The sequence below is a fragment of the Acomys russatus genome, chromosome 3 (genome assembly GCF_903995435.1).
Source record: "Acomys russatus chromosome 3, mAcoRus1.1, whole genome shotgun sequence".
Classification (NCBI taxonomy): Eukaryota; Metazoa; Chordata; class Mammalia; order Rodentia; family Muridae; genus Acomys; species Acomys russatus.
The window spans coordinates 38873283-38889036 of NC_067139.1; the positions used below are offsets into that span (position 1 = coordinate 38873283).

The following is a 15754-nucleotide window of genomic DNA, read 5'->3' on the forward strand; positions in this document are numbered from 1 at the left end:
TTCATGTCCTTCCCTCCAGGGCTGTGAAAATCTCTATGTGAATTTACTGGACTTTGAGGCAAAGGGTGTATTCTAGCAGCTATTATCGAGGCTTGCTTTTCCTGAACATCAGGCTTTGTTAGGTTTATGAGAGAGGAGCCAGCCTCCACACTCTGCACTGAGATACCCAAGGCCATGATGCAGGGATGACAGGACTGCAGGGCTCTGCAGTCAGAAACATCCGAGGGTAGCCACATTTGCTCATTTTGTCACCGTGGACTTATTACCCTACTATGCTGCACCACGACCCCTGTTCATTCAGAGGGAAAGTGGTTTGCCACACCTTCTTTGATGTGGCTCCCTACTGCCTCTTAAACATTTTCCTCATCCTCCTCCTCTTCCTTTTCCTCCTCCTCCTCTTCCTCTTCCTCCTCTTCCTACTTCTCTTCCTCATCCTCCTCAGAGCTATCTGGTTTTTTGTTGTTGTTTTGGTTTTTTTTGTTGTTGGTTTTGGTGTGTGTGTGTGTGTGTGTGTGTGTGTGTGTGTGTGTGTGTGTGTGTTTTGATTTGGTATTTTTTGAGACAGGGTATCTCTGTGTAGCCCTGGCTGTCCTAGAACTCATTCTATAGATCAAGCTGGCTTCGAGTTCACAGAGATCCTCCTGCCCCTGCCTCCCAAGTTCTAGGATTAAAGGCATGTGCCAACACCTCCCAGCTGCTATCTGTGTTTTAAACTCATAGCAAACATACACAAAGCCCATGCCTCTGCCATACAATAATGCTCTTGTGGGTCTGAGGCTCATCCCTTGACCTGTTCCCAGGAAGACCCCCAGCCCCACTCCCCACCCCCAAGCCCCCACTCCCCTACCCCACCTGCCAAGTTTTCATCTGTTCTCATTTGTGTGGCAAGCGTGCGCCAAGGGCCTGCCAACCTCGTTTTTATGACATCCTCACTGTGACTGAGTGCTGCGTATCCCAGGCACATGCTGGGAAGCAGCCAAGAGCCCTGGCAAGGGCAGGAGAGAATGGGCATCTAGGCAGGCTTCCGAGGCCATGGCAGACCGCTAAGGCACTGGAGGCCTGCATGGGCAGAGTGTCCAGGGTGTGCTGAGGTCTCCTTGGAGAGCTGCTGGGCAGCAGCTACAAAACCTAGCCCTGGACTTTGACACTGATTGTTGTCTCTCCCCAGTCAAGAATGTGCCAATTTGTGTGTTAGAAAAAAAAAAAAAATCCGATCACTGTTTTCCTAACCATTTAAGGTCAAATAAATGCTCAAACTGGAACTTCTGAGCTGACCTCTATATGTGGTCCCTCAGTTTTATGCAGTCCTGGGCTGGCCTTTCCCAGCAAGCAGTCTTCATGACAGGCCAGGCTTTGTTTAGCTTCCTCAGATTCAAATGAAACCCTTGGAGGTGGCTGCAAGCCTTTGGTCACAAGTCTCACCCTGAGCTTGCTCTGCCAACTTGGGAAAAGCTACTGTGAAGCAGTTGCGATCCCCCTGATAAATGTTGCCACGTGTGGAGTGCCACCATGGCCTGGTCTCTTGCTCCAGGCTCCCACAGCGTTCCCACAGCAAACTCAAAATCATGGCATGGTGTCCCTTCACAGAGGAGATTCAGGAGGCTTATAGGTCCAAGAGTGGAGGAAGAGAGGACCAGAAGTCCTGCTCCCAGCCCACTTCCCCCTCTACTTAAGGTGTTTCTGGAGGATGTCAGCTCAGAAAGCCAGGCATTGAAGACCCAAGACAGCCAGCGCCTACACACTTGGTTTCTCTGACTTTGCAGGAGCAATTTCCTGGGCAACAGCAACTCCAATGGATGTCGTGAAAAGCCGGATGCAAGCTGATGGGGTCTATTTAAACAAGTACAAAGGTGTCTTGGACTGCATCACCCAGAGTTACCAGCAGGAAGGCCTTAAAGTAAGAGTCCTATAGACCTCTGGATCAGCAGCAGCCTGCCAGAGGGCTCAGACATGGGGTGGTGAGGCTGGAGTTGGGGTGAGGTGGAGGTTAAGGTTACCAGCCTGTCCTTAGTTAAGTTTATACCTAGATATTTCATGCTTTATGAGGCAATTGTGAATGGAATCTTTTTTTTTTTCTTTTTTCACCCTCTGATTTCTTTCTCAGCAAGTTTGTTATTGGTATATAGAAATGTTACTGGATTTTGTATGTAGATTTTGTACACTGCTGTTTTGCTGAAAATGTGGACCAAGTCTTGAGAGCTTGAGAGGTTTTTTTTTGTTTTGTTTTGTTTTGTTTTGTTTTGGGCCAGGGTGGATTACTTAGGATTTAGGGATGAGATGGTGGGAATCTGCAAATAGGGGCAAATTGACCTCTTCCCTTTCTATTTGTATACGTTTCATTCCCTCTCACAATATTACTGCAGTTAAGACTTCAATTTCTGTATTGAGCAGGAGAGGAGACCATGAGAACCCTTGTCTCACTTTAGAATTTAGAGGAAAGTTTTTAGTTAGTTTCCCCCTATTTAATATGATACTGGCTGTAGTTTGTTATCCATGGCCTCAAGTGTGTTGATGTATGTTTCTTTTAGTCTTAGTTTCTTCGAGGCTGTTCTCATGACAGGATGTTAAACTGTTGAGATGATCTTGTGATTTTTGTCTATTAATATTAGTTTGCATATGTTTGATCAAGCCATCCATGGAATGAAACCAGCCTGGTCATGACATATGAGCTTTTTATTGTGCTCTTTAATTAGGTTTGCAGGAGTTCTATGGAGAAATTTTGTGTCTTTGTTCATCAGGGAATTTGGTCTGTAAATTCCCTTTTATTGTCTTTATCTGCTGCTGGTGTCAGGGTTACCAGCTGGTTTTGTGGAATGAGTTTAGTTGTGTTTCTTCCTTGTTGGTTTTATAGAAGTTCCTGGAGCACTAGTTTCAACTCTTTAAATACTTAATTCAGCAGTGAATCTGTCCCATTCTGGGCTTTTTTTTTTTTTTTTTTTTTTTTTAATTCAAGTTTAAATCACATTGATTGTTCTATATTTTTAAATTGTTTATATTCTCTTGAACTAATATAGTAGGTCATATGGGCCTAGGATCTTTTCAGTTCTGTCTAGGCTTCGAGTTGTTTAAAACACAGATAGTCTGACTATTCCTTGGTAGATGCTTGGATATCATTGGGATCTCTGGCAATCTCAGCCTTTCATCTCTAACTTTAGTGTTAGCTCTCTCTCTCTCTCTCTCTCTCTCTCTCTCTCTCTCTCTCTGTGTGTGTGTGTGTTAGTTTGGCCAGGGGTTTGCCAATCTTGCTTATTTTTTCACAGAACCAATTCTTTGACTCTATGTATGTTTTTAAACATTTTTATTTCACTGAGTTCTGTCCTGATGTTTATGATTTTTTATTACCACCTACTGCTTGGGGACTTGGCTAGTCCTTGGTTTTCTTTTTTGTTGTTACTGGGGTTTTTTGTTTTTAAAAATTTATTATAATTTATTCAGATTACATTCTGATTGTTATCCCCTCACTTGTATCTTTCTGTTCCCACCCTCTCTTCCTCTTTTGCCCTATTCCTCTCCCCCTAGACCTCTGACAAAAAGGGATCTCCTCCCCCACCATAACAGATCTTATCCAGATAGCCTGCTTCCCCTTCCTCTGTGTGCCACTGGGCCTCCCCACTAAGTGATTAAATTGGAGACACCAGAGTTCATGTCAGAGGTGCTACCCATTCTCCTCACAACCATGGAGAATGAGCTGTCCATTGGCTATATCTGAATAGGGGTCTAGGTTCACTGTGTGCATTGTCCTTGCTTGGTGCAATAGTTTGTGCAGGCCCCCATGGGTTCGCATCTGCCAACCTTGATGGTCCTCTTATGAGGCTCCTAAACCCTCTGGCTCCTTCCCTTCCCCCCATTCTTCCATACCACTCTCACCTGGAATCCAGCAGCAAGTCCCAGCATCTGTCCCAATCCACCACTCAGAGGACATCTGTGTTGGACTAATATCCACTTATAAGTGACTATACACCGTGTGTGTCTTTCTGGGTCTGGGTCACCTCACTCAGGATGATCATTTCTAGTTCTATCCATTTGCCTGCACATTCCAAGTTTTCCTTAGTTTTAATAGCTGAGTAATATTCCATTGTGTACCACCAAATCAAATAACCCATTTAGAAATAGAGAATTCCCAACAGATGACTATCAAATGACTGAGAAACACTTAAAGAAATGCTCAGTGTCCTTAGTCATCAGGGAAATACAAATCAAAAGGACTCTGAGATTCCGTTTTACACCTACTAGAATAGTTAAGACCAAAAAAAAAAAAAAAACCTCAAGTGTCAGCACATGCTGGGGAGGATGTGGAGAGAGGGGAACACTCCTCCATTGCTGGTGGGAGTGCAAACTTGTACAACCACTTTAGTCCTTGTTTTTCTAAGACTTTGTTGTTTTGTGCTTTTGGGGGCGGGGGTTCTCTGTGTAGCCCTGGCTGTCCTGGAACTTACTCTGTAGATTAGGCTGGCCTCAAACTTAAGAGATCTGCCCGATAGAGCCTCCTGAGTGCTGAGATTATGAACACATGCCATCAGCGGCTAGCTGTTTTTCTAAGACTTTGAAGTGCACCATTACATTGTTTTTTAATATTGCTCTGGGTTTTATGTGTAAGCATTCAGACATTCCTCTTAGGACTGCCTTATCTGTATCCTGAATTTTCTGATAGGTTTGTGTTTTCATTTTCATCTGATTCTAGGAATCTTTAAATTATCTGATTTCTTCAATGAGCATTTAAGAATTATTGAAGAGTATGTTGTTTGACCTTCCTGAATTTTTGCAGTTTCTATACTGTGTCTTGTTGCTGAGTTTTAGTTTTAATTGGCTATGATTTGGTAAGAAACAGAAATCATTTGTAGGCTTTTCTATTTGCAGAGATTTGATTTGTGGCCCCTGTTAGAGGAGGTCCCTCACGCTGTCTGGAAGAGTACCTATTCTGTAAATGTTGGGTGAGACATTTCTTCATATCTGTTTAGTCTATTTAATCTGTCTTACAATTTAAGGTTAAGAGGTTTTGTTTGTTTACTTTTAGGTTGATGGTCCATCTTTACATGAGATTGGGATACTTAATTACCAACTATTATAACGGGATCTCTGTGACCTTTAATGTCCTATAGTTTTATTTTGGAAACAGAGTGTCTACCATTTGATGTATATGTATTTACAAATGCTCTGTCTTCTTGATGAACTGTTCCCCTCCTTCATATATAGTGACCTTCTTATCTCTTCCAATTTTGGTTTGACATCTACTTTATCAGATATCAGAATGGCTATGCCAGCTTGTTTTTATCTTCCAGCCTCCGGATAGGTTGTCTTTCACCTTTAGACTTTGGGTGTGTACAAGTGGGGGTGTGTTTCTTGCAGACAATGACATCTGGGTTGATCTTTTAGTCCAGTCAGCCAGTCTGAGTCTCTCTCATGCTGAGTTGGTGGCCTTTACGTTTAAGGTTAACGGTGAGAGTGGTTTACTAATTCCTGCCCTGACTGTTGTTATTTCTCTCACTGCTTGGGTTACCATTGGTTCCCTTCTGTCTCTCCCATCAGTAATGGGGATTTGCTGGGTTGCTATGTTGAACATGTGGATTCTTTCCTAGTTTTCCTTTCTTCATCTGTTCCTTTCTTGTCAGTTATCCCTTTCATTACCAAGACTGTCTTATATCCTTCTCCATGTGCAGTGGTCCTGTGCATGTCTTCTTTTGTGCTGCAGCAGTGGTCCGCCAGCACTGGACATTACAGTCTCCTGCATGAAAGTGAAGGGCAGTTGAACTTGTGATCTCTTGTCTTCCCTGCAGCTTATATTGTTACTTACCCCATATTGGACAAGTTTCCCTTGTTTACCAGAGCTGTGTGTGTGTATGTATGTATGTATATATATATATATATATATATATATATATATATTGTAATTTGTGCACCAGAGGCCTCTGCTGGCCATATTTAGCTTTATAGTCTGTGGACTGGGCAGGTTGTCTCAGTCTTTTAAAACTCCCCAAGCTGTACCCCCTGAAGTGGCTAATAGTCTAAATAGGGCAGTGGTTCTCAACCTGTGGGTGGTGACCCCTTTGGGAATTGACATACCCTTTTACAGGGTCACATCTCAGATAGCCTGCATATCAGATGTTTACATTACAACTCATAATAGTAACAAAATTACAGTTATGTATGAAGTAGTGATGAAATAATTTAAAGTTGGGATGACCACAGCATAGGGAATTGTATTAAAGGGTCGCAGCATCAGGAAAGTTAAGAACCCCCGAGCTAGGCGCTCTCACCCACATGTGTTGGCAGTGTCATAAGCAATCTCGGTACTGAGAGCCGAGCAAGTGGAGAACCTGACTTTGAATTTTCGAGGCCTCTGGGTATTAATCACCTGCTGTATACCAATACAGCTGTGGGTCAGGTATACAGAAGGTGCTTCTAACGCAGACAGTCAACTCTAAAAACTGAGCCTGCATGTAAAGGCTGTTATTAGCTAAGATCTGTTTCTGCCACCAAGGGCTTTTTCATTTCCCTGTTTGAGCCCAAGCTCCTGTTACCTGTGCCCTTCTGATGTGCTGACTTGAGCTCTCAGCTCACCATAACTACCTCACTGCCCTTTCCTAATTCTGAGACTAAGGCAGAACAACAAACTGAGGCTCCCCGGTCTGTGGATGCCCCTGTATCTTAGGTCCCAGGGCTAGCTCAGCAATTTTTTTTTCTGTAATTATGTATACATGTGGGGTTGGGGAGGTACATATGCACATTTTAAAAAAGATTTATTTATTTATTATGTACACAGTGTTCTGCCTGCATGTATGCCAGCATGCTAGAAGAGGGCATCAGATCCCAGTATAGATGGTTATGAGCCACCATATCATTGCTGCGAATTGAACTCAGGACCTCTGGAAGAGTAGACAGTGCTCTTACCTGCTGAGCCATCTCTTCAGCACTGACACATGCACATTTGAGGGCAAATACCCTTGGGGTCTAGGAGAGGCTTACCTGATAGCCTGGAGCTGAAGTTACAGGCAGTTGTGAACCATTCGGCATGGGTGCTGGGAATTGAACTCTGGTCTTCTGAAAGAGCAACAAGTGTTCCTACCCACTGAGCCAGCTCAGCCCAGGTATTCCTTTCATGTCAATTATTCCTTCCGTTACTGAGACTGTTGTGTTCCTTCTCTGTGTGCAGTGGTCCTGTGCATGCCTTCTGCTGTGCTGCATCAGTGGTCTGCCAGCACTGGACAGTACACCTGCCCGGGGAAGGGGAACTCAGTAGTAACTAGAGCTCAGAAAGGACTCCTGATACTGGTGGCAGGTTGGTCTTCATAACTCAAGGGTTGCTGGGATACAGGAAGCCCAGAAGCCCATGGTTTAGGAACCCACCACCACACAGCACCTGGTACGTTGGTCCTATTCTCTGTCTGCTCTGAGGGGGTTGTCTTGGGCTGTGTAGCTATGGCTCCTGAAAGGAGCTTCTCTCCTGAACTGAGGAGGCTGGAGTTGAGCCTTGGTGGTGTGATGAGGTCAGCTCTGGGCTGGGGAGGAGAGTGTGTGGTAGTCAAGCTTCTTGAGTGGCCAGGGTCAATTGCCTGGTGGCCCTGTCCTTTAGAGGTATGAAGTCCTAATGCTGCCATATTTTTCAGACAATAAGATGCACCTGACCATAAAGCACACTTAGTTTTTAGGGCAGTAAAACAAGAAAAACAGTAAAAACAGCAATTGGCCCATAAGGCACACCCTAATTTCCCCTGCCTGCGCACATGCCCCTCTCCTCCTCCCCCTCCCCCACAGCTACCATTGCCAAGACTGCCCCAGCACAGGGTATTCTTCTGTCATTCATTCACTTTTCATCCTTCAGGGACTCATTTGACAAGTAATTATAGGAGCTCTCCTCAGAGCCAGGTACCCATAAGTGCTGAAACCAGGGGAATCACCACACAGACTGTGCCTTTTGCCCTGTCAGGGACTACTGAGTCCTGGACCGTGGGGAAATGTTAGGGCATTCTGAGATTGGGAAGGTCACTCTGGGGTGGCCTTGGTTGGATGGACGGAGGCTGCAAACAGGTCTGGAGAGCATCCAAAGAGAGGGGACCAGAGATGACCCTGGGAGACAGATGGGACAGGCAGCCAGAGAGAATATAAGGCTGGGGCAGGAGGGCATCACAGGCCAGGGAGGACTGTAGACATGTCCCAGGTAGTAGGGAGCCATAGAGGCTTTGTGAGGAGGGTCTTGGCTCCTAAGTCCTGAGTGTTGTTTTCTGAGGCTGTGCTCTAGGCTGGGCCCAACTGGCTCCGCCTCGGAGCAGAGTCAAGCCAAGGTTACAGGCAGTCTGGGCACCCAGCATGGAATTTTCCCCCTTGGAGCTGGATCCAGTCTTTCTATTACTCAGTCACTCTGGGTGAGCCTGAGGAATTCCAATATGGTTAGGCATTGGAAGGGAGTGCTGATATTAACTGTGTGGGTCTGACTGGGTGGCTCCAGCACTTCATCCATGAGCTCCTCTCCTAGGCCAAGCTGAGTCCTGTGGCTGCCAGTGGCCCCTGCAAGTGGACACAGGCAAAGGCTGGCTGCCTCTTTCTGAAAATGGCCCACTCTGTGCCTTAAACTTTGAAATGATTTTGTGTGAAAGAAGGTTCAGTTCCTGTCCTGACAGCAATCTGGTCATGCTTGGGAAAGGGCTTACCTTTTGATGGCGAAGTTTCCTGAGAACACCTGGCGGGGAGGGTAGCTTCTTAGGCCTCTTTCTGTTCCCACTATTGCCTGGTAAAATTGCTGTTGATTGCTCTGGAGTGAGCCTATTACATCTAAGAGATTATAGGTTGCCCATGTCTCTTTGTGTCCACCTGGTACCAAGCAGAAAGATTTGAGGCATGAGGAGCTCATGGGAGGCATGTCATAGCTTTGCCTAGGAATTGAAGACAGAACACAGGTGACAGGTCACCGCGGAGGTGGAGGTTAGCAGATTCTCTATTCAGACCATGTTACCTCAGCTCCCACAGGTGATGCATACTCACTGGGTGCCCACTGGTTCAGCGGGCACTAGGAAAAGCTTCAAGAATCATTGTCTGGGTTGTTCCCTGGAACTCCCTTTAGCAGCCCAACATTGCCCCTATAATTGGAGATGTTGTCACCTACCCAGGTTGTGACTATATCCTTGCCTGTGGTCTTAAGCACTGTCCTGGATCTGTCTTCTACCATGTTGGGGATGGTGTAGGACACACAGCACCTAACACAGTCACTGAGCGTGGCTGGATGCTTTATATGGAGATTCCAGAACACTGAGAGCAGCGGTGTGGAGGGTGGGTGGGATGGAGGAAGGGGGAGGGAGGGAGAGAGAGAGACAAAGAAAATAAACATAAGTGCTTAGAACCATACCAGCAAAGAACTGCTTGGATCTGGGCTTGCCAAAGCCCCCAGTAGATGCACTACAGAGCCCGTATAGGCAAGCGCCATCAATGATGTCATGGGACATGTCAGAGGCTTCCCACATGTAGAGCTTTTGGGCTCTGCTCTGGCCAAGGCTGGACAACACTGCAGGTGCAGTCATTCCAGTACCCTCAGAGGCAGTGCTGCTGAGACTGTGTGTTGGCCCTGTAGAGGGTTAACCTCGGATAACTGACCCCCCCAACCCCCCCGCACAAAGGTGTTTTTCAGGGGTGTCACTGTGAATGCTGTGCGTGGATTCCCCATGAGCGCAGCCATGTTCCTCGGGTACGAGCTCTCACTGAAGGCACTCCGTGGCGACCACACTATGACAGGCACATAAGCATCAGGTCAGTGTGCTTTCTCCCTAGCCAAGGTTGAAGCTTGGACTCTGTTCTTCCTCACAAGACTGTCACAAGCTTCTGAAATGCCCCCTCTGTCCCCTGGGCTAAGTCTAGCAGCAGCGAGGCAGTTCTGAAGCAGCCATCGTGGGCAGTGGTGCGCTGGGTCTCCAGTGACTGAGATGGGCTCAGATCTACATCTCACAGCCAGTTCTCCTTCCCTCTCCCCCATTTGCAGCTTCCATGGTCCTTGGAGAGAAGCGCTTTTAGCTTCTTCCTTAAATGTAATGATCCGTGCTCTGAGGACACCGACCCCAGTGGCTATCCCATGCCTACACAGGGCCATCTCCTCACTTCCTTCTGAGCTTAACACACTCCTTGCAAAGCTCCAGGGGACAGGCTGTTCCTTGCCTCTCACAGTCCGAGTCCTCAGCTTTTCCTTTCTCATTGAAAGGAAGGATTAGTGTAGCACTGTGCACCTGATGTCTTGCTCAAATGCCCTCAACAGCTTTCTGCTTCATTCTGCAGGGGGTGGGGGGTGGGAGTCAGCTCCTGAGGCCACTTCCTGCTCCAGCCCTGATGGGGGGCCTATCCTGAATACCTTTCTCCTCTCCCACCCCGCCCCCAACCCCCCACCCCCGTTCTCCTGGGGGTCTGTGTTTCTTCTGTGCCTTGAGCCAACTCCCTCTGGGTCTTAGTGTTGCCGTCTCTTTGACCTCCAGCTCTAGTTGTAAGTCTCCTCTTTCAGGATGGCAGCTTCGTTTCTTAGCTGAGATGTGGTCTGCCTACTGCAGACTCCCTAGCTGCCTGCTGTCCTGTTCATTCTTCCCAGTGGAGGGTCTATGTCTCCTCTAACCCCCCCCCCAACCCTTCCTTCCACCCCTCTCCGCACACACAACAGCTCTCCTCCCTCCTCCTTTTCTCTGATGACTACCCAGCATTCTCCCTGGCCACTATGCCTCCCTCCCTCCTGTGGCTGCTCCTCCCTTCACGCAAACTTGTCCGTTGCCAAGCTCAGAAGATGCAGGGGTCAATCCTGGACTTTCTCATCAGCCAAGAAGCCGTTTCCCTCCTTCTCTATGAATGCCCATTCTCCCAATGAGGATGGCCACCATCAGGGGAGCCTAGAAGCCCAGCTATTGCCCTCCAACCCCATGCTGCGAGGGATGCTGGGAAGGAGCACAGTGTACCAGGTCCTGGATGCAGGCAGGCAGAGAGGGCCATCCATCAGGCTGACCACGGAGAACCTATAAGTTGGCCTTAAATAGACCCGTGCAGTCCTTTACTAGAATCTTGACACAGCTTCTCTGGTTTTTCACCCCCTTTATATAAAGTGAAAAAGGGCGGTAACTCAATTCACATAATTAAAGCTCTCGGTGCAGCCTGCTGTATTTGGGTAATGTTCAGGACAAGGCAGGGCAGGCAGGGACATAGTTCCATTCCTAACACTGTGCTGCTTAGGATGTCACCCCCATCCATCACTTGCCCTCTCCTTTTTGGTTTTTTGAGACAGGGTTTCTCTGTGTAGCCTTGGCTGGCCTGGACTCACTTTGTAGACCAGGCTAGCCTCGAACTCACAGCGGTCAACCTACCTCGGCCTCCTAAGTGCTGGGATTAAAAGTATGTGCTACCACCACCCGGCTCCATCCATCCCCTTTAACAGGGAAAAATGATTTTTAAAAAAATCCTGCAACAAATCAATGCATTTTTATATTGTAGGAAAACATAGAAACTGCAGAAAGCAGAGCAAGAATTTCTGCAGTCACCATAAGGTCCAGCTGTGGCCTTAGGCCCAGAGCCGACTTTGCACAGAGCAGCTGCCTTCCTGCCTAACCTGCCCCATGTGGTTACAAAATGGCTTCCAAGCCAAACCAAGACCTCAGATCCCGGAGTGACTGGGCAATTGTCCTATTGTCATACCATGCCACTCTTGGCCACCCTGAGGACTAGCTCTTTAAGGAGACCAGAGGAAGTCTCTAGAGAGCCAAGTCATGACTGTCCTAGATTCGGCATTTGAGAGCAGTAGCTGAGCCAGCTGGAAGTGTTTCTTTCTGAATGTCCCCTCCCCTGCAAAGGGCTTGGAAACCAGTCTCCTTAGAAAAAAGCCTCTAAGGGTGGCAGTGGAGGTGGGGGAGTAGGAAGAGGCTCCCCCAAGTGGGAATGAGTGGTCCGCAGCACCTTTGTCTGGAACAGACTCCACTCCAAGTGTTTGCCACCCTCCTCTAACTGGGAGCCACGAACGCCACGTCCTCTGGTGAGCCTGGGCTTCTACTTGCAAAGGTTTGGAGCAGGCCACATAGGAACTCTCTGAAGATGTACACAGCAGTGCCTCCCTCCTCATCTAGTCCCAGGAATGGAGGAGACAGTGGGTCTCAGATGACCCTGGAATGCTGCAGACCCTAAGAAGTAGTGGGATGGTGCCTGTCTCCAGAGTCCCAAGCACAGGGTCAATAAAAATTGCTTCTAAAATATATGCACGGGATAGCAGGCGCAGCTCCCCAGAGTCACAGCGTGACTGCACCTTCCTTCTCATCCGGCCTTAGCTGTTTCCTTCCAGGCTCCTCATGACCCAGATGGGAGGCTCAGTGAGAACTCTGTGGGGTCATTGTTTTGTTGTGGGATAGTTTGAGAAAGAAGGTCCCAGCCCGCTGTAAGCAGTTCTTAGGTTTGCTCAGGAGTCGTCCTGTGTCATCAGTCCCCGCCCTTTCAGGATCTGGGTGCCAGAGGCCTTCCAGAACAGTGCTGGCCTATGTCCTACCCTGACATTTGTTCTTCAGACCCAGGAGCCTACGTTCTGTCTGCCCAGAGCTTCCTACCCAAAGAAAGGAGACATTTTCTTCCTGAGCCATATTGTTTTGAACATTTAGAAACAATCCCAGACAGCCATGCTGACTGACTGCAGCGTGTCGGTGATCACTACTCATCTCTGTAGCACAAAAGCCATCTCCATGTGCGTTGTCTGAGCCTAGATCCTCCTGGCCACAACTCAGAAGAGGGCTCTCTACAGTCCCTCTCACCTCCCAGGCCTCATCCCACTGCAGGCTAGCGCTGACAGAACCTGTAGAACCAGCACTGGAGAGAGAGGGACAAGCCAGCTGTCCCTGTTCTGTGCCAGGTGGGCCATAGCCAGCATATTGAGCTTGGACTGACTGCCTTTGGGATTGCAGACTGTCTCTCCCCAGTCCGGGTGCTGGAAGGAAGCGGCAGACCATGGATCGATCAGGCAGCCGCCAAGCCATCTCTTTCAGCTCTGGATGTGAACCTGGAAGAACAGGCAAATCATTCCTGGCCCATGGATGATGGAAATCCAGTGTAGACTTGTACTTCATCCCTCCCTCCCTCGCCCCCATCCTTGAGGTGGGAAGGGAGGGCACAGTGTCTGGAAAGCAACACATAGGAGAGAAAAATCTAGATTCTCTCATAGGCCCGAACAGTGTCACATATTAGTGTTGTGAGTGGCAGATGGCAATCTGAGCTTGTAGAGGGTGGGTGTTCTCTGGTCCTGACTTTTACATGGAAACCATAATAAAATACATGCTCTGCTTCCCAGTGTGATTTTATGCTTCTGTTTTTATCTCCTTTGAGTACCACATAGGAGACAGCGTTGCTAATATGTGGCACGTGTTTGTGATGTCACTTCCAATTCTGTGCCCTCAGCAGCCACTCCTCTCAGGAGCCACAGAATCCCTCTCAGCACACTCTTGATCATGACTTCAGAATCCTGCCCAGAACTGTCACCTGGGCAACCACCACCAGCCATGCAGAAATGCAGTCCAACGTGATTGCAAATCCCAGAAAGGGAGCTGTCTTCACAGCCCTGCTAAAAACAAACCTTTAAGGATGTTCCTTGGTTTGCTCCATTCCATCCCACCTGCGTGCAATCTGGACCTAGCACCTAAAAATCACTGCTTCCCCCTAGAGGCCAACATGATTGCTCTCAGGTTGTTTTTTTCCATCTCCACCTTCCACAGCTCTTAGAGCTCAGTTCCCTGGTTAGCTCTCAGCCCAAGGCTGTAAGGGCCCTCATCACTTAGAGGAACACCTGCCACGTGCAGCCACTGTCTCAAGGATTGGGAACAGAGGAGCTCCAGAAAAGCTTTCATGCCAGATTATCAGACCCTTTAGCAGGAAGAGGCCGGCTTCATCCCCATCTCAGCATCACTGGCAGGTACTGAGGAGGCTGGCGAGGAGATGCTGCTGGCACGATAGAGAAGGCCAAGGTTGACCCAGAGTGCCTCTTCCATCGCGTCCCAGGATGCATCAGGTAGGCACACCCTACCTTGGCTGCCGTTGGGTTGGAAGGGCGGTATATTCAGAGGCCGGGAAGAGTCTCCTGCTGTGCACGCCTTAAAAAACCGCATGCACCTATAAGAAAATGAGAGTGGAGAGGAAGGTGGTATCTTAGAGTCATGTGAAGGTAGTTTGGGCCTTGTGGGTCATCTTGAGGACAAGAAACACCATCCCTCAAAAGCGTCTTTAGTTTGTATACCATAGAATCGCCACTTGATGGCAGCAGAGGTCAACTAAACTCCTGGGGGTGGGGTTGGTCTACTAGTTTGTGCCTTAGGTGGCAGAGCGTGGGTCCTTGACACTTCCCTTCTTGTCTCTTGGCTTTCCTTGTCCCTGGGTGTTGTCCTTTCCTTGGATTCCAGCCTCAGTGGCTGTCTGCAAAATCTCCACACATTCTGCCTGCTCGCGCCTCAGTCTTCGTCTCCGGTTCTGGGCTGTTTAGTGTTTGTTGGGAGGTTGACAAAGGGTGGATGCATCTGTGTTCCTTGGGCCTGGTCTGCAGGAAGCCCTGAGAGCCATAACTGCTGCTTTGTGCCTTCAAGTGAACAGCTCATAAGGACACTTGGAGTGGGGTAGATGCAAAACACTGAATGGATCTTTGCATACCCAGGACACATGGCAGATTCTAACTCCCAGAATCCTCTCTGCATGTGATCCAGCAGCGAAGTCCAGGGATCCTGACAAGCAGAGAAGCACAGCTTCCGGCCTCTGGCTGAGCATGGAGAGGACCTACTAGATTCAGGTCCCCTGAGCATGGAGGGGGCCTACTGGGTTCCACTCCCGGAGTTTTAATGATCGTTCTACCCTCCTGCCTTAGTACTTCACGGCCCCACAGCATCTCACTGTCACGCTGAGCTGGCACCTACATGCTTATCATGGCTCTTGAGTCATCAAACCTCGCCCTCAGGTGTTCAGGACGCAGGTGCAACTTGATTCATTTATTTTCTACCTAAATTTCAGTGCTGCTCCCTTCCCCGCACTGGGCCTCACTTCTTCTCCACCAAGCTTCCAGTCTATGCAATAGCTGCACGGGGGTGGGGGGTGGGGGTGAGGGTGGTCATGGTGGGGGAGTGATTTTGCCACTTCTGAGGAAAATTTGGGAATTCTAAATGAAATGCTCAACTCAAGATGGTCCCCTTCTTCCCCTGGAGGTGACTTTGAATTCCAAGGCTGCGATACAGAGAGCTTCTCCAGGGAGTCCCTGTTTTATCCTCTGGGTTTCTGGAAGCAATCTTCCTGGGACTTAGCCACTGCACAGGGCAGCAGGCTCATCCATTTGAACAATGTGCTTCTGGGCTTCAGTCTTATTTATTTATTTATTTGTTTATTTATTTTCAGTCTTATTTATATAACGAGGTTACCCTACACAACTGTCAGTGACTATCTCATGGGGTCAGCGTGAGGGTCCAACTCACTAGCCTACAAGCCACACATAGTAACTTAGTACTGCCTGGTGCCCAGCAAACACGGAATAAATGCCACAGTTTCTCCTTCTTTCTCCAAGGTGCGTCTTAATAGTGTTCTGCCCATCTCACTCCAGACAAACTCTCCTCACCCCAGGCGAGCCCTCCTCAGACTTTGTCTGCAGGAGTGAATCTCTCGTCTTACATGACTTGACAGACAAGGCTAGGGAAAGCACCAAGCTGGCAGGTGGTTTTGATGTGGCAATGAGCTTCAGTTCGGATTGCTTGGTCCCGCCCCTCCAGCAGCAGCTTATGTTGCGGGGTGGGGTTGCGTT

At 48.3% G+C, this 15754-nt stretch overlaps 1 protein-coding gene across 3 annotated transcripts in view; it reads left to right on the forward strand.

Moving 5' to 3' along the window:
• Slc25a48 (solute carrier family 25 member 48) overlaps positions 1-15754 on the forward strand; it is a 57089-nt gene that overhangs the window by 27525 nt on the left and 13810 nt on the right. For 2 of the 3 annotated variants that reach the window (XM_051172258.1, XM_051172262.1), the window contains exon 6: positions 1764-1897. In XM_051172258.1, the coding sequence (XP_051028215.1) occupies positions 1764-1897 (134 nt within the window). Of the gene's footprint in view, positions 1-1763; positions 1898-9605; positions 9736-12421; positions 13366-15754 lie in introns of those variants that run through there. The other variant, XM_051172266.1, reaches the window with a different exon arrangement.